Consider the following 20103-nt stretch of genomic DNA (forward strand, 5'->3'; position numbering starts at 1 on the left):
ATAATCAGAAATGTTTGTTGAGCAGTAAATCAGCATATTAGAATGATTTCTGAAGATCATGTGACGCTGAAGACTGGAGTAATGATGCTGAAAATACAGCTGCGCATCACAGAAATAAATTACATAATGTAATAATAATATTTCACATTTTTACTGTATTTTTAGATCAAATAAATGCAGCCTTGGTGAGTTACAAGAGACTTCTTTCAAAAACATTTGAAAATATGAATTATTCTAAACTTTTGACAGGTAGAGAGTATATCAAACGACATCTTCTGACCGATGAGGTACATGCCGATCCAGTCTCCAGCGTCCACCTCCTCTCTGATGTCCCAGCAGATGACGAGCTCGTCTGATTGTCCGATGCAGTAGAGCGAGGTGCTGGCGTTCAGCGTGGAGCGGCTCTGTAAGGACACCAGGTCCGTGTCGCTGGTGGATCGGGGCAGAGCCGAGCTGAAGCACGGGCTGGTCTTACACCGCCGGCGAGACGGAGAGGCCATGGCCGCCAGGCCCAGAAACCTGCTCTGGTACAGGTTCTGCAGAGAAAGTCATGCCACTTTAACATTTTTATGTAAATGGAAGGTGTTATTTGACTTGGCGGCTTCATTGTTTATCACAGTTTTTCACGGGAACAGTTGAACCGATCATGTTAAATATTTATTTTAAAGTGACATTACAATTCATTATTGCAGAAAAACACATAGAAAACTGACCAAAGAAAGTTTTTTTCTTTTTTGGACAATTTCATATCTCTATCTCTAAAACTAAAAAAAATAAAAATAAAAAAAGGTCAGTTGCTGCTTTAAATTTTTTCTTGTTTCAAATTAAATTACATTAAATTAAAAGTTGAATTTCATATAACTTAAAATAAATTGCTCAATATATTTGGATGGGTTTATTACTTAATTTCTACAGTAAAACAAATTATATATATATATATATATATATATATATATATATATATATATATATATATTAAGAAATTAAATAAAACATTTTAAACATTGTCACTACACATATTTATTAATTTACATTGGAAAATGTCACTACAAATATTTATTCAAGGCCTAAACCCATTCTGAAATGCAATATCTGCAAATAAAAGTAATTCCACTGAATTTTAATGTAATTAATTAAATAATCTTCAGTTTAAAGGTGCAATCACACTCTCAGAAATAAAGGTACAAAAGCTGTCACTGGGGCGGTACCTTTTCAAAAGGTACATGTTTGTACCTAAAGGGTCCATTTTGGTACATATTAGTACTTAAAGTGCACATATTTGAACCTAATAGGTACAAAAGTGTACCTTTTATAAAGGTACCGCCCCAGTGACAGCTTTTGTACCTTTATTTCTGAGAGTGCACAATAGTGAAATTTCAACAAAATTTCGGCAAAATCTGCATGGGAAAATCTTTCACCCTCATGCAAAATTCCCAATCGTGTGGATTGCTATTGCAATTTTGAATTACTTTAAATATTGAATTACTGGATCTTTTAGAACAGAAATTTGACACTTAAATTATTGCACATGATTTGTGAAGTCATGCGATGGTGTGAGGAACAGACTGAAATGTACATTTTTATTTACTGGAAATATTCCCTTGAACAATAGTGCAATGGCTCAAATCTTCTTTGCATTGTTTGTGGACGTGTAACAAAGATCTATAAGTGTTAGTTAGGAAATATGCCACTTTCCAGAAGATGGAAGTGAAAAGATCGTGCAGAGAGCTGTGAATGGAGAGGAACATGCAACATCTAAATCGATTAGCATCTCATTACTACTCATTAACTGGAAAGTACAGTAGATGGAACATGGCTCTTTTATGACACGAATGGTTTATTATCCAGTCAGGGTATAAATAAGCATACCGAAAAGCTTTAACATCAATTTTTATGCACAACAATGAGGCATTCACATAATTCCTTTACACAGGGTTTCTGCAGGTTTTATGAAGTAAAGAACAATTAAGGAATAAATTAAAACCCGATATGTCAGTATGGTCTCTAAATGCAAATGTCACTCCGGACTACACTTCCCATCATCCATTGCACTGATTACACACACACAGCTGAATCCAATCAGACACGCTTTTGTTTTCCAGTGCAAATGCCCAAAGATTCTTAAATCAAGAGACATTTACTTGAGAAACAAAATGACAAAATAAGAAGTCTGAGCATTTTCTGAGTGAGTTTGTGATTAAAACAAGAACAAATATCTGTCAATGTGCTCAAAATATCAACTTCATTTAAATGGAGAACAAGTTTTCATTCCTCATTGATATTCATATTTGTTCTTATTTTAAGCATAAACTCAATTGTGTTCAATTTCTTAGAAAACAAGACTTCACATACTCAATTTGCATCTTAATGAAGTAAATGTATCTTTATTTAGGGATGTTTAGATATTTGTACTGGAAAACAAGACAAAAAAAAAAAAAAAAACTGAGGAAGATATTCATATTAGTGCATGCAACATTTAATGCTTGGATTTTATGAATTTAAGACTTTCTACTCTGACCTTTTTAGGTCTTAATTTGTGGAATTAAGACTTTTTAAGAGCTGCAGAAACCCTGTTTACAGTTTTATGCACAAGCCTTCAACCATTGAACACATAAGGGCTGAAGTACGATGAATGCCACACTCTTGACTTCGACATACAAGCACAACATCACTCTGATATGATGAGTTCAGATCGTCCACATCAGTCTATGACAGAGCCATCGACAGCATCTGTACCCACAGGCTGAGATCATCATTCACTAGATTCATTGTGCCCTAAAGGATTCACCATTATCAGCCAGGTGTGATGAAATACAACAAAACAGTCAACAGATCTCTGAACGCTTGCCAGGAGCTCACACACACACACACACACACACACACACAGTTCTTAAAATAGTAAAGCCTCTGGGAGCTGCTCCACGGTAAATGGAGATAGAAAGTGTCGGAGAAAGCAAGAGGACTCAAAAACAAGTCCAAAATAACAGAGGTGGAAAGAGTACGGAAATATTCCACTCAAGTAAAAGTACCATTACATTAATGAAATTTGACTTAAGTACAAGTAAAAGTACCAGTCTACTAATCTACTCAAGTAAAAGTAAAAAGTAGCTCATTTAAAATTTACTCAGAGTAAAAATTACTTAGTTACATTTTACCAGTGGGAGGGACACAAAACTGGGATCGGAGGTCAAACTCAGTTCCTGGAGGGCCACAGCCCTGCACAGTATAGATATAACCCTAATTAAACACATCTGATCCAGCTAATCTAATCATTTAGGCTTATTTGAAAACTACATATGTGTGATGGAGCAGGGTTGGAACTAAACTCGTTAGGGTTGCGGCTCTCCAGAAAGTTCGACACCCCTGGGACAGGTCTATAAATCTCAAACTAGTTGTTTTTAATTAAAGGAATCAGTTATTTAGAATAATAAGACATTTGGGCTGTTACCAGGCAAATTAAATCAATATCAACAAAATTCATCTTTGCAATGCAGAGGAAACACAGAAGCTACATCTTAAGGGCATTTAGATGTATTTACACACTGTTTAATGCAGGACATGAATGCATTTAACCTGCAGTTACAAATGCAGAAATAATGTTTTGATATATAACACATAAAATGTTGAATACTCGTTTTAAATTATATATATTAAAAAAAAAATAATAATAAAAATAAAAATAAAAAGATACTTTAAATGTGAAATTAAAACCGCCAGCAGGTGTCACTGTTAATAAGTGAGTCATTGAGACTGAACCGAATCATTTAAACAGTTGATTCATTCAGGAACGAAACACCATCATGTCGCTCAGAGACGCAAAACTGTGCTGTGGCTGTGTTTAGGATTATCTTTGTTGTCCAAATAGAGCAAAAACAGGCAATATGGTGTCTAAAACGCAAGTCTCTTAATTAACTTATTGTTTATTGAACTGTTGTAAGGAAAAATCTATATGTAATCATGCTGATTTTTGGAGAGAAAAAACAGCACTCTTCGTGTGATATTGATTTACTATATGAAATGATATAAATATACATTTTCTGCCGCCATATCTTCAATTTTATGATCATTCTAAATGCATTTTAACACTGAATCACGCAGTGAAAGAACGCAGTCTAAATGCGCGCGCACTGCGCTAATCTACTAGACTTCAGGCACTCTGCAGGAGAGTTTTGTTTGGTTTTTGGCTAAATACTGATAACGTCAAATGTCACATCGTTAAAACAACAATTACTATATTATCGCAGATGATATATCACACAACCTGCATTACTGTCTTTTTGGCTAATTTGTGCAAAACCTTTTGCCAAAGCTTCATTTTAACCACCAATGCAATGATGCAAGTATTTCTCTTTCCTCTACATGCTTGCGAAGGGTTGATGCCCATATTTATAAGCTGCCAGTTTGTTCTCCTGCCCATTATTTACTGTAGTTTCCAGGGAGTGAATTTTTTTTATTTATTTTTTACTCAGTAATTAATTTAATTTAAAATGTAGCGAAGTACAATACTTCAAACAAAATATACTTAAGTAAAAGTAAAATTACAGATTTTAAAAATTACTTTAAAGAGTAGAAGTACACAAAAAAGCTACTCAACAGTAACGCCAGTAAATGTAATTCGTTACTTTCCACCTCTGCAAAATAACACAACACTTACTGTACCTCCGCTGGAGCACTCTCAAAAAAAAAAAAAAAAAAATAAAAAAAATAAATAAACAGACCCTCAAAATACACAAGATTTTTTTATGTTGGTATGTACGTTGTCAAAAACACTTTTAGTAAAATTATCTATGAATCTATATTAGTGTGAAAACTTTCCTAAATTATATTTAGCCTTTTCCCCATATTTAACAAACATCTGGGACTTAATTTTGTTGCTAAACATGAATATATGCACCTATTAACCAGCCACTGCAGCATACACATTGTATCATGTTTATTTATTTACTTTTATTTATTTTTTTTTTTTGCTGTGTGGTTCATGTGTAATTTAAAATTTCTAATTTTTAGTAGTTTAAAATTGAAGTACTAAACAAAATCCATGGTGTAACAGTTCACAGGTTTACACAAGTACTCCAGAGCTTTGGGGGTGATGAAGAGTAAACAGCGGTGAAGATGATGGTGATGATGATGAAGGCGGATCACATGCTGAGTGAATGAAGAAGAGCACTGACCTTTACACTACACAGGTGTAGCAGCATTATGATTCAGTGACTCAAAGCACATCAAATCCTGAGGAGAAGGTCAGGAGTTACTGAAACGGCATAAAACAAACTCACTGAACACCAATCAGACAGACAACATGCACTCAGTCCTTCACTCGCAGCGCTGTGTGTGTGTGTGTGTGAGAGTGTGTGTGTGTGTGAGAGAGTGTGTGTGTGTGAGTGTGTGTGTGAGAGAGAGTGTGTGTGTGTGTGAGTGTGTGTGAGAGAGAGTGTGTGTGTGAGTGTGTGTGTGAGAGAGTGTGTGTGTGTGTGTGTGTGTGTGTGTGTGTGTGTGTGTGTGTGTGTGTGTGTGTGAGAGAGTGTGTGTGTGTGTGTGTGTGTGTGAGAGTGTGTGTGTGAGTGTGTGAGAGAGAGTGTGTGTGTGTGTGAGTGTGTTTGAGCTACTGTACAGAGCTGAATCCTCAGCTCAAGACAAAATATTGTGAAATCATTTAACATATTCACAGTGATATTAATGTGTCAAATGCAAGAATGCAATCAAAATTAAAGCTGCATCGTCAAACAAGAAAGTACATCAGAATCAGAAACAAACAGTGAAAATACATCAATTTACAAACAACAATAAACACCCAGTAGTGCACTAACAATGAAGGTCTATGGGGTGATTATAACTGGATAAAACGTGAATCACTTCTTTTTCTGGTGTCCTTTTGGAGATCATGCAAACTCAGGGAAACTCACTCTGATGTTTTATGATCATTTTGTTTTTAATGATCATTTTCTAATAATATGTGATGCATTTTGAACATTTATTCCTTAATTTGTGTTTAACTATGAACATTCTTTAGCAACCCACCTGTAAGTTAATGAAGTTAAACAACAGTCACATCATGCATTCATTTCAACACATTATAGGAGGCTTAAGTAGAATTTGTAATTGATCTTAATGATCAATAAGATGCTAATAAAATCAACAATTTCAATAAAATGGATTATTTCTAACACATATAACCCTTCGAGACATGACAGTAAAATCGTGAAATTGAATGACTAACTACTGCCACTGTGATGGATGTTAATGAGCTCAATAATTATCATGTGTAATCCAGCACTTCACTAACACTGGCATCCCTCGATCTCTGTACTTACTGCAAAACACATTTAATGATTTACCAAGGAAGCACTGATCACCAAACGATGAAAAATGGCATAAATTAGATTTCAATATCGTGTCAAACAGGGAAAATGCTCTCAGTGTTAACATTACATATCCTGCATAGCAAACAAAAACATTCTCTACATGACTTAAGTGCATTATGTCCCATCTGAGATTCACAGCTGATGTATTTCCATGCTTTAATGCTGTGGACGGCTCACTTTCATCAGCATTGATCTGTCTGAAAATCACTCATAGCAGCCAGAAAGAGACGATTAGATGCCAGCAGCTCTAATGTTCTTCTAGAATCACATAGCAGCACAGATTCTGATAACACATGGCTGTTTGATGTGAAATACTGTTTACACGTCCACAGCATCATACACACATGACAAATAGTAAACATACGTTTATACTAAAAACATACAGAACTTTTACAGTGTCAGGCAGTCCAGAAACACACCAGTGTTTTGAGCTGAGCAACAAATAAGAGAAAATATTTTCAAAAATTAAGATTAAGGAAAAAAACTAAACAGATAATATTATTATCTCACGTTATGTTTCAAGAAAACAATTTCTTTTTCGAGAAAATTCTAGTTAATATATAACCCTGGGCGACAACATTTTTGAAACAAAATTTCAAAATTGAGATTTATACACCATAAATAATCTTTCCATTGATGTATGGTTTGTTAGGATCGGACACTATTTGGCTGAGATACAACTATTTGAAAATCTGGAATCTGAGGGTGCAAAAAAATCTAAATATTGAGAAAATCACCTTTAAAGTTGTTCAAATGAAGTTCTTAGCAATGCATATTACTAATCAAAAATAAAGTTTTGATATATTTACAGTAAGAAATTTACAAAATATCTTCATGGAACATGATCTTTACTTAATATCCTAATGATTTTTGGCATAAAAGAAAAATGGATAATTTTGACCCATTCAATGTATTGTTGGCTATTGCTACAAATATAGCTGTGCTGCTTATGACTGCTTTTGTGCTGCAGGGCCACATATGATCAAATTGTTAATATTATCATAACAATATTATCAAAACAAGTTTACCAAACAAGCCAGGCTTATTTCAGTATTTTGAATCAAATCAATTGACAATAAGTCAGACTAACTGAAATAAACCTGGCTTATTTGGTAAACTTGTTTTATGAAACAGGCCCCTGATCTCATGACGAAAATGTACCTGTGGGAACTTTTTGCAAGACGCAAAATACGTAGCACCATGTACGTTTCGTGACATATTCGATGTGAAATGTGAAACGTACATATGGTATGTTTTATATGGGTTAAAGGGGTGGTTTACTGCTTTTTTTCTTTGCTTGATTGTGTTTATGGGGTGCAATATAACATGTCTTCGTGTTTCGTTTGTTAAAAAACACCTTATTTTTCATATATTTCACCTTTATTGTAAGCCGCTTTGTCCTCTGTCATTTGAACGACCGGTTGACTTCCTGATTCTCTGAAACCACTCCCTCAGAAACAGGCAATGGGCTCAGATTGGTTAGTTGGGCCGGTGTGTTGTGATTGGCTAAACTGCATACTGCACATTGTCCGGAAACTTCACGCCCATCACCTTCACGGGCGACAGATGCATGCACTGCGGTCAAATATAAATAATGGTGTCAATATTGCCGTATCAGTTTGAGCCAGAATCAGACCCAGAAAGCGGTAATGAAGAGAGTCGAGCAGAACTTCCGCAAGCACGGCTCTTACAAATGTTTCTGAATGAAGTTTGCTGTTGTGATTACATATCATTTTTTAAAGTTCGTACAGGTTTGTCTTATACACACAAAATAGCATCGAACTTAGCTTGTGTTTACGTTCTTGATCAAATCGAAAAATTACATTATAAAGTATACATGGAAAATACATTTACAAAATTAGTACATAATTACAAATTCTGGTCCAAAATGTTTGTACGCGTTTGTCATAGACACACGAAATAGCATTTAACTAACTGGCAACTAAAGCCAGCGTTGGCATTTGTTTACGTCCTTGATAAAACTAAAACATTACGTCTGAAATTATACATGCAAATACATTTAAAATGATGAAATCTTACTTACAGGTTGTGGCCCAACAACTGCTGCCTCTGGTTTTAAAGTTGGAACCGCTCCATGTTTTAGTAATAGTTTCTGTGTGAATCCGGCATTGAACTCGTGTAGATTCTGGAAGCTGTCTTCAGTAAAATGCGCAGCACAGAGAGCTAAACTAGGATTGTAATTGTCAGGAACATAATCAAACATAAATTTTAACCATTGTTGACGAACTACAGCGTCCGTAGGAAGCCCGAACACAGAAGACCTGACAGCTGGGTGAAAATAACACCGTTTCGACGGCATGGCTACAACTCTCCACTATAACTCTTCCTCTTCGACAAAGCTGCAGAACATGGCCTTGCCCCCTCTTTGGCATGTTCCGGAGGGAGGGGTTGATGGGTTTATTACGTATGCAACCCGGGAAGTATCTCGTTGTAGTCCCATATGAGTCGTTTTGTAGGCATTAAACTTCCTGATTTTTAAAGGCGATATCTCCGCTTACGTTGAACTTTCAGCGCAGCAACTTTGCAGATACTGTTCATGCACCAACAGCAACATTACACACTATTTAAAATGAAAATCGCAGTAAACCACCCCTTTAAGGCTAGAAGCCACAACCTTTTATATGACGTTGGTTTTGTACGTGTCACTTCGGACTTGAAATGTCTGTGGAGTGGCGCTATTGACCAATTTGGAGTAGACGTCACAGTTAAAAACACTGGTAACAAGTGGAAGGAAACAGGTAAAATACATGGAATAAGAAGAAAAAATTTATTTTGTGCCTTTGGATGTCAAAACTGCTATGATTACTCTTAAAAATAAAGGTGCGTCACGATGCCATAGAAGAACCTTTTTTGTCTAAATGGTTCCATGAAGAACCTTAACATCTGAAGAACCTGTCTGTTTCACAAAAGCTTCTTTTTGGCGAAAGAAGGTTCTTCAGATTATAAAAAGGTAAGAAAGAGATGGTTCTTTGACTGAACGGTTCTTTGTGGAACCAAATGGTTCTTCTATGGCATCGCTGTGAAGAACCTTTTAAGCACCTTTATTTTTAAGAGTGTAAAATCCATGAAATAAGAGAAAATAATATTTTTGTGCCTTTGGATGTCAGAATCGGAATGCAAATAATTTTTATAGAATACTGTCGTCAAAAACGCCATTTGAAGGTAAAGGACAGACTATGGATGAAAACTACTATGATTACTCTACTTTTAAACCATAAATTTGATTTAAACAATATATCTACATAACATTCACATATGCAGTTATAAGAGACAAATTGTATTAGCCCTACAGTTATAGCATGAAATGAGAATCAGAATTGTGAAAATAAAGTTAGAATTTTGAAATAAACTCAAATTTACTTCTTTTATTCCAAGGCTTCCATAGACTGCTACTTGAAAAATGCCACTAGATAGGCTCCGCCCACAAAAAAATATCATCACTGTTTGCAAACACTGAACTGGTCTATAACTCTAATGCTCTGTGATGCTTTAAAATAACGTACCATCTGCACTACACCTAAACCTACCCGATAGTATGAACAAAAGCAAATCGTAAGCATGCCGTTTGAGCTTGTTTTTCAATCTCTCATCTTTGAGCTCTTTTATCGTGAGGCATGTTTTTCACGGGATTCATATCCAAGAATTCTGCATCCTAAGTCCAATTCCGTGACGGCTGAGCTACCGAACAAGCTTGCTACGTCCGGAAAGCGAAACATATGGATCTGTAATCATAACGGTGTACAAAAACGATTAAAAGCGCTCTGTTTTACCGCCTCTAGTGTTCATTTCTTTTGGAGACTGCAGCGATATGTACTTATTGGCATGTATTTAGCATTTTGCAAAAACATTCCCACAGGTACGTGTTTCCCATGATTTCTCATTTGCCATATTATTACCAAATATTAGATTCAGTCTGTTTATCAACTTGTTTTTCTTGAATTAGTACAGGTTTTGTGTTTCATTTTGGAGCTGATTGATCATAGGCCTCACTGATCTGAGCTTAACTCTCAGTTTTTGAGTGGCCATTAGCAAAATTATCCATAAATAATGCTTTCTCACTCGAAAACTGAGGAGCATAAATACTGATCAATGATGCTTATGTTTAGTCCATTCCAAAAAGAAATACAAAACCTGTGCTAATTGAAAAAAACAAGTTTACATCCAAGATTTGGTGATAATATTGCATAATGAGAGATTTAGAAGCAATATTCAGTTACAAAAAAAAGGCCAGTCATTTTCAGCACAGCACAAGGATTAAAATATTTTAAACCTATTTTTAATAATAACTAAAACATTGTCACATATTTTGTGGTGCATTAAACTTTTTTTTTTTTTTTGACATTTGTGAGAAAATGTTTGCTTGTTGCAGCAGCACTGACGGTGTGATGAAGCGTGTGTATATGTGAGCGCAGACGGCTCTATCACAGCAGCACAGAAACACATTTCACACACGGCTGAAGCTCTGACCCACTGACACCATCGGCACAAATCCAGAGAGAGCCTGTTTGTTCAGAGATCTGCTCATCATATCAAACAAATGCATGCGGCTCATTCCTATACAGTGTGCACTAAATTCCATGTACAATATTTAATCACAATTTTCACAGACTGAAATTATATTAAGCCATCTTGAATATCACAAAATTAATATGGGGTGAATTTTAAATATTTCACTATTAATGCCATATCCTCAGATGCTGTATGCACTAGACTGTCAATTTGTTACAAACTGTACGTATATTGTAATTTTAAAAATATATATATTTAATTATAAGTCAACAAACTATATTTTTTATTTTTTAAGGCTTTAATAATATCATTTTAACTAACAAAGTCATCCTCATCCAGGAAGTGATCATTTTGGATGGAAAAAACAACAGCACAAACATTATTAGGCATTACTAAATGATTTGATTACTTCTATGTTTTCCGGTATTAAACTGAGAAAAAAAAAAAAAAAAGTGTAGAAACCATTTTCACTCAGACATTCATAGTAATTCATTGCAAAGAAACAATAAGCAATGCATTAAATTAAACGTGAAATATTGAAGTAGACAGACTGAAATAGTACTTTGTAAAATGTATTCCAATAAATTTGATAATTATAATTTTGATAATGCTAATAATTTACAACTATGAAACATCGTTTTTTATAGTGTTGTTTTACTCTAAAACGTTTCACCCTGTTTGAATCTCAAAATGTTCTTCCCAGTGAATTATTTTATATTTCTAAGAATCTTTTCCCAATGTTTCCTAATTCATGAATGCTTTTACGTTATATTCTGAAAAGCAGTATTTGATCATTAATCGTCGCATAATACAAGCATCCACTCAATGCGCAACACTCATGTTGTTCATGGACTAAACTTAAGTTTAAAAGTTACAGGTTTAAAATATACAGAATGATTAATATGCATGTTTGCCTCCTGTTCACCTCCCAAAACAAACATACCAACTCTGGTCAATCCCTTTAGCTCTTCACGGAGTCAGATTTTGCATGACAATCTATTACTGTGAGGACAAGAGTAGTGACGATTGTGCAATTAAAGCCTGTCAGCTGACCTTCATGCCGCTGCTTTTATCCATTCCCCCCCTCTAAAATCATCTGTTTCTAGAAGTGATTGAGGAGTTCCTATGTTCTCTGATGGTCATATTTCTAGCCAAAATCAAAAGAAAATGATAAGTAATTGCTGTAATTTTGTATATGACAATTATTTCAAGCATTGCTACGTTATGGTCATTATTAAGCACATTTCCCCAAAAGTCCCAGAAGTGTCTAAAGTCTCAATGATTTATTTTACTGTAATAGAAAAGCATAAAATATATATATATATATATATATATATATATATATATATATATATATATATATATATATATATATATATATATATATTTTTTTTAAATATTGATATATGAATGTACAGCGCTCTCTCCACCCTCAATACCACGACTGAGGTGCCCTTGAGCAAGACACCGAACCCCCAACCGCTGCAGCATAAATGGCTGCCCACTGCTCCAGGTGTGTGTGTTCACAGTGTGTGTGCGCACCTTGGATGGGTTAATTGCAGAGCACAAATTCGGAGTATGGGTTACCATACTTGGCCACATGTCACGTCACTTTCATGAAGTCCTGGAATACGGAGGGGTGTCCCAGGGTGGAGGCGTCACCAAGCCTCAGTCCTTCTTGGACACAAAGAAGAAACTCGAAGCAGCGGGGGATGTCGAAGGGGCGGATATAGCCTTGCTGTAAAGCCTCTTCAATATACTCCTGCATGGCCTTCTGCTCTGGGAGTGAAAGTGGATAATTCTTCCCTCGATGCATTGATTCACCCGGAATCAGATCTATGGCACGGTCCCATGGCCTATGTGATGGTAGCGGTGAGGCTTTCTTCAGGCAGAACACGTCGCTGAAGGGGGTGTAACAGGATGGAATCGCAACTGATTGTTTTTCAACTGGACTTCCGATGGATGTGGAGTTGATGGTGAGGGTTTCGGAGCAAAGAAGAGATGGCTGAGGAGTGTGAGGGAAACAGTTATTGCCCCACTTCAGGACCTCACCGGTCCTCTAGGAAGTGACGGGGGTTATGCTGCACAAACCACGGCCGCCCAATAACATCAGCGGTGGATCCCTCCAGAACCAGGAGATGGAGTGTTTCCTCATGCAGCTGTCCAACTTGTAAATGGAGGGGACCCGCATGGTATTGAACATGTTTTCGATTGAGTGGTTTTCCCCATTACTGTCTGGACTTGGTTTTGGTTGCTGTGGTCAGGAGGTTCAGCTTGCGGCAGAGGTTCCCAGAGATGAAATTCCCAGCTGACCTGGAATCGAGGAGGTCATGTACTGGAATAGAGTCATCAGAGGCAGTAAGCATAACAATAGCGGTGAGGGGCTGCATATTAACAATAGCCGGCTTAACACTCACCATGGGTCGAGGAGGATGAATGGGACATGTGGAGATCACATGCCCCCCAGTACCACAGTATAAACACAAGCCCTGGGTCAGCCACTCAGAAGAAGAAAGTCGAGTGGTATCGACTTGCATGGGTTCGTGGCCTGGTTCTGGAGTGCTGATGGTTTCTGGCCGGCGAAGGAGTGGAGTGAATGGTGAGGGCTGGTGTTCCTTGAAACAAGACTGCATGCGGTTGGCACATCTGATGGATAATTTAATGAAACGCTCTAAGCCGTAGGAATCATCATAAGCCGCGAGCTGCAGTCGCACTCTCGGTCCCGATCCCTGCTGGTTGGTGGTGAGGAGCGAGAGCTCAATCCAGCCACTGGAAGCAGCAAGGGTCCTGAACTTGAGAGCATAATCATTAACATTGACATGGAACCTTGACTGAGATGATATAGTCGCTCACCCACAGATGAATCACCTGCTGGTCTGTCAAAAACAGATGGTTTCTGCCCATTGGAGCACTCGCACTGTCAGCAGGGATATGATAAAGGCGATCTTCGTTCTGTCTGAGGTGTAGAGATGCGGCTGGATTTCAAGGGCTAAAGAGCACTGCAGAATAAATCCGTTGCACTCCTCCGCCACACCAGAGAAGGGCACTGGTTAGGCCATGGGACCGACTACCATTGTCGGTGAAGAACTGGTGGTGGTGGTGATGGGAGCGACAGGGGGGTGTAGGTGTTGTTGTGCTGGAGGGGAGAACTCGCCAAAGAGAATCTACGAGTTCCTGGAATGGATCGGGAGCGCTCATGTTGCTTCTGTATGGTCCGGTCTTCTGTTACAAAAGGAGACTCACAAAGAGGATTAGAATGAACAGGTAAACGTTTATTAAAAGCAACAGAGGCGATGGGAGAGATGGCAGGGGAGTATAAAGTTCAAAGAGGCAATTCAACGGATTGACGAGGTATGTAATGAAGGTTTTCTTTATCTTACAGGAACTCGTGGATGGAATGGATGGAGGACAGATGATGGCACACACCTCACCGCAACAGGTAATGGAGACGAACACTTGGAGACACTGAGTGGAGCGTAGGATAACCCACTGGAGAAGGCACAGGAGGTAAGTACACGAACGAGGTAGTAGTATTAATGTTCACTGGAGAAGCATAGTGCATCCACTTCATATGAACAAGACCGGACACTGGAGTGATGTGAGGTGTGTGCTTATGAAGCCAGCTTGATGAGGTGCAGATGATGTGCAGGTGTGTGCACTCAGTTTTCAGGTGAGGGTGTGCGCTGTGATTGGGTATCAAATAATAATAATAATAATAATAATAATCTTTGAAAATGTACTTAATCATTTGTAAAATATATATTTTTTCTTTTTTATTTAAGAAAAGATTTAAAGAAACAAAACAACAATAAATAAACAATAAAAATATAACAGAAAATCAACATAATAAAGATTTTTTATCAAACTATTTTTGGTTATTAAAACCTAAAACTTTTATTTGTCATTCTGCACTTTAAAAAGCAATTACGCTTTTTTTTTTCTTTAAAAATGACTGTCGCTGGTGCATCCTATGTAGTTAGGTTAATGTCACGTAGTAATATTGTAATTTTAATGAACTCATTTTGGACCAGGAAGCACATTTTAGATTAGCAGATAAAACATTGTCTTAGTTTGAGCTGCTGTGCTGTTCTTGTTCCATAGTAATGTGTCCTTCTGGAACATAACATGATTTTAACTCCTGTAACTACTCCATTGAAGCTCCTTGCAGCTCTTTTCATGTGCAGCTAATGGAATTGAAGATAAAATGCATATTTAGAGGTTAAAGCATGTATTCTTTTACAGACAGTCGAGTTCTGAAACACATTCAGTCTAGTGCTGTCAAATGATTAATGGGTGATTAATTGCATCCACAATAAAAGTTTTTTTTTTACATAGTATATGTGTGTGTACTGTGTATATTTATTATGTATATATAAATACACACCCATGTATATTGTAACGGTGGGTGGCTGTAGAGAAGTGCACGACGCCGGAAAATTCCAATAAACACAGAGGAGGCCTCCAGGGCAGATCAGGCAGACCCGGGAGCCATGGTGGATGAGGAGACTTGGGTGGCCATGGCGGAATTAGGAATTCTGGGGGGTGCTCTGGAGGAGCGGGCACTGGAGGGCACTTGCGAGTAGCAGAGCTAACGGCCACAGGAGACGATTCTGGAGCAAGCTCTGGGGCTGGAGCCGATGACATCCCCTTGTACTCCACCAGTATTCTAGGGGCACATGCGCGGTGGACGGCGGGCTTGACAGCGGAATGGCGGACGGACTGGACGGCGGGGTTTCGGATCGGGATCGGAGACTCTCCAGACACCGGACGACCGCCTCCTTCCAATCGAGGTTGGAGGTGTCTGGGAGCTCCATAGGCTGGTGGTAAGTGATCCCGAGCCGGAACAGTGTCATGAGCAATGTTGGGTTTACAATATTGCGTTACTCCCTTAAAAAAGTAACTAATTACGTTACTTAGTTACTTTTTATGGAAAGTAATGCGTTACGTTACTTTTGCGTTACTCTCGCGTTACTTTTGCGTTACTTTTTAAATATGAGCAGGGCTTGATTGTTTTTAATATAAGAAGTTCTATTTATAGCAAATGTAAAAGCCCTTTCACACCAAAAAGTGTAATGAATAATCCTCAGGCTGAAGGAAAAGTAATTTCACGTCTGTACAGTAGAACGCAGGAGAAGAAGATTCAACACTCTTCAGCAATAAAATAAACAATGAAGCACAATTGTTAGTTTATCTAAAGTCATTTTTTCTTATTAGTATAGTTGAACTGGATCAAAGGTCAGCAGCAAAGACATTGGTTAATAAAATGGGATTAGATACATTTGTGTTATTTAACATATTTAATTATTGCAGGTTTGCGTCATATTCTGATTTTATTTTAATTCATTTTGATGAAAACTAAATCAGTTTTTTTGCGAGTGGGATGAATTAATGCACGTTCACATTTAATCTAGAACTACAGTAACATCATGTTAACACAGCGCACACAACGCCTTCTCCCAATATGGGGACAGGAGACTTGTCAGTCAATAAATGGAAAAACAATCTAACTGGCGTTACTTTTTTGAAAAAGTAACTCAGATATTTTCTTGTAAATTAAAAAGTAATGCGTTACTTGTAATGCGTTACCCCCAACACTGGTCATGAGGACCTCATTGTCGAGGGCGCTGGCGAGGGAAAGCGGCACGAATGCCCTCGCGTAGGTGTAAATACATATAAATATTTTCAAAATATATACTGTATGTGTGTGCATTTATATATACATAATATACTCACAGATATATTATGTAAATTTTTTTACATAATATATCTGTGCTTTTACAGCACTTTTATTTAATCGTTTGACAGCACTAATTCAGTCGATCTTCATCTCGGCAGCCTGAATATAAATTTGCATGCAAACCAGAGACAATCCGCTAGGGTTTTGACAACAAAGATCCACAGAGGACAAGAGAAAGACAATGAAGATATTATTATGTTAAGTATATATCTACAAAAGCCTCCAGTGACCTCTGCATCTGTGCGAATAAGCAAGACGAAGGACACAAAGGTTTTTGTGGGTGTGTGATTTTTCAGCCATCTGTACAACTTCAGATCAACTGAACATGAATGAAAACACATGGACGATCCGCCAGAGACCAAAGGATCTCCCCATAATAGAAAAGCAACTGTAACCTTAATATTCTGCTCTATTTTTTTCCATCAAGCAACAACAAAATCTCTGTCTTTGGGATCTTGTGTATAGGCTATTATTGGACTGATACGAGCGCATTGTGAAATCAAACAGGGTCATGATGACGTGAAGTATGTTGGGAGAGCCCTGAGCGCAGGAGAGCGTAGTGAAGCGTGACGGCACTCGCACACGTGAGGATCGAAGCAAATATAGGTCAGCTCCGCTCATACGGAGAGCTTATGAAGTTGTCATACGCTCCCTCTGGCATGCTCTGCATTTCCCATTAGCAGCCATCATCAGCTTTCAGAAAAGACGAAGTATTTTCATTAGTTCAGGGGCCGCTGTGGCTTTGTTTTTCAGATTTAGTCTGACAGAAAAAAAAAAAAACATTTAAAAGAATGTAGAGTCATGTTAACATTAATGATAGTGTCTGCAATCTCCTTCTATATATATTAAGACCATTTTAAGACCAGTTATAGAAAATGTAAGTAATAAATTGAAGGAAACACAATACATCAGTATGCTCTGTAAATGTACATTTCTATTAGTCACAGTTTAGCAACAACTTTACATTGCTTTTTAACAGGTTTTACAAAAAAGATGAATTGTTTTCCCAAGCAAGTGTTTAAAGATTCCTGAATCAAGATATGCTGAGAAGCAAAATTACATAAGAAATCTTGTTTTCTGTCAAAGTGATCAAAATGACTTGATTAAAACAAGAACAATATCTGCCAATGAGTTCAGAAAAATCTACTTAATTCAAAAGGAAAACACATTTTCACACCCCACTGACAGATATTTTTTCCCCCTTGTTTTAAGCATAAACTCATTTAATTTCATTCAATTTCTCAGAAAAGAAAAACCTCAGCTATCCACATTTTGCACCTCAGGTAAATGTATCTTGATTTAAGGCTGTTCAGGTGCATCCAACATTTACAGCCATGACTTTATTTTAATGTCATGAATTCAAGACTTTCTGCTTTAATTTAAGACCTTTTAAGTCTTTAATAAGTAGCTTTCTATACAACTATGTGCCCAGTGAGATAGCAAGGTAAATGTGTGTTTGTTTGGATCTGTAAAAGCATTTACCAAGCCACGATTGTCCCAGAGTGCACTGGGTAAATACCAGCCTGCGTCTCGGGCCTGTTTGATGAACCTCGTGGGCAATCCTGACCATCAATCCCAACCTCACATCCAATAAAGGTCAAAGCCACTGCATCAGGAATCTCATAAATCACTCTCATAATTAACAGTGTGGCATCAGATCCATAAGAGTGAAATAGGAAACTTATGAAGCCAATCTTCTGTTTTGACTGAATGGCATAATTATGATGGCGCAAAGCTAATAATAATGAAGTCCTCACATTATATAAATTCATGCCATCCAAATTAATTCAAAACACCTTCTTTGTAAACATTAGAACTGATTATTGAAATATGGTATTAGTTCACCAATTCAGCACTTCTGAAGTGCATATGATATGACAAAAGCATTTATGATTAGGTTATTCTTGGTCATAATTATGTATGCATCATCAAATTACACAAAAACTGCTTGATAAAAAAAGTATGTTAAAGCTGTATTGTCATCAAAATTAAACAATGCTAAACATATTAATGAATAAATCAGAATCACCTCTGATCTAATAAGCATTGCCATATCTGATAGTGTTAGTGATTATAAAATAAGAAAGTAAATCACTGTTTCTTTTGGCAGAATCTTTGGTTGAGTCTCACGGTTCAGATTCTCAGCACCAGTAGCACAATGATGTACTGTATATAGCCCATGTGTTATTCAGATGTGACTCCTGTTGTCTTGTGGACGTGTGTAAACAGCATCATGCTCAGATGCATGTCAGCATCGCTCTGTCATGCGCTTCGTGATTGGAGGGAAGAGAGGACCGCTCAATGACACCAGAGAGAAAGAGATTCACTGGCACCAGTCGCATTGGGATTTAACACACAGAGAGCAAACACGCTCGAGATCGATCAAACGACATCTCTGAACGACTGACGCGCGTTTGCAGAGCCCTCACTGGCTCTTCAATGGCACACACACACACACACACACACGGTCAATAAAGCTCAAACACACCTACCTGGGACAGTATGAGCTGTCTGTGAATCATACTCCAACTCCAAGCGCGATCCTAAAAGCCAAACGCGATAATCCCGCGCGGAAAGATCCAGTGGAAATCCATGAGAGCAGCAGAACGCAACGCGCGGCGCGATGATCGCCACTCTCTCCCGCATCAGCACCGCGGACAGCAGCCAATCAGCAGCCGGCGTTTCCGCAGCGCATCGCTGTGACCCCGCCTCCTGCCTGACTCCTCCCACAAAACATCATCTCTTATATTTACTGCCAAGATAAACTGTACCTGGAAGTCCAGAAAATAACGTGTTTTTTTTCTTCCCCAAAGCGAGTACATTTATTCTAAAGACGCCAGTAATAATAATATTATTACGAAAAGCATTCACTATAATCTGTTAGAATTTATCATTTACTATTTGTTAGTAGTCCATGTTATCCATTGGTTTATGTAGTTAAATAAATAAATAAATAGTTTAATTTACCAAAAAAACTAATTTTGAATTCCCAATTCTGTTCCTGCACGGATCCCCTCCTGTTGCAAAAACTAGGCTACACATTGCTTAAAATGATTCTTTTTCTGCATCATGACAGGAAGAAAAATGAATGATTTTATTAAATTTTCTCAACTGTTATTGTACTGCGGAATTACTGTTGAAAAAAATAAAAAATAAAAAATCAAAGTCATGGGAAATATGTGTTTGTCAGATTACAGTCTAACATTTGGTCCCAAACTTGGCCCCTGCAGAGTGACGCTTAAGTTTAGACTACTGTTTTTATGCAAAGTTGCACTGTGGAACTTCTACCTCTCTGACGCCATCTGTAGTTGGAACATAATATTGCACGTGACGTTACAATCTCTTCAGAATAAATCTGATTTTTTGAGGAATCTCCATGGTAACCGTGTATAGCCATATCAGAGCAGATCTGGCATGCTGCATATGAACAGTATGATTTTACTTTGTGATTTCAGACTCTCCGCTGGCTGATTC

At 37.4% G+C, this 20103-nt stretch overlaps 1 protein-coding gene across 3 annotated transcripts in view; it reads right to left on the reverse strand.

The window, feature by feature from the left end:
* Positions 1-19263, reverse strand: part of LOC131533373 (E3 ubiquitin-protein ligase HECW1) — a 79934-nt gene extending 60671 nt beyond the window's left edge. For 2 of the 3 annotated variants that reach the window (XM_058765681.1, XM_058765679.1), the window contains exons 1-2: positions 19122-19263; positions 281-536 (exon numbers count right to left, since the gene is read on the reverse strand). In XM_058765681.1, coding sequence (XP_058621664.1) covers positions 281-536; positions 19122-19151 — 286 coding nt within the window. In that variant the 5' untranslated portion in view covers positions 19152-19263. Of the gene's footprint in view, positions 1-280; positions 537-5171; positions 5230-19121 lie in introns of all 3 variants that reach the window. The other variant, XM_058765680.1, reaches the window with a different exon arrangement.
* Between the last annotated feature and the right edge of the window lie 840 nt (positions 19264-20103).

This window comes from Onychostoma macrolepis, chromosome 24 (genome assembly GCF_012432095.1).
Source record: "Onychostoma macrolepis isolate SWU-2019 chromosome 24, ASM1243209v1, whole genome shotgun sequence".
NCBI classification, from domain to species: Eukaryota; Metazoa; Chordata; class Actinopteri; order Cypriniformes; family Cyprinidae; genus Onychostoma; species Onychostoma macrolepis.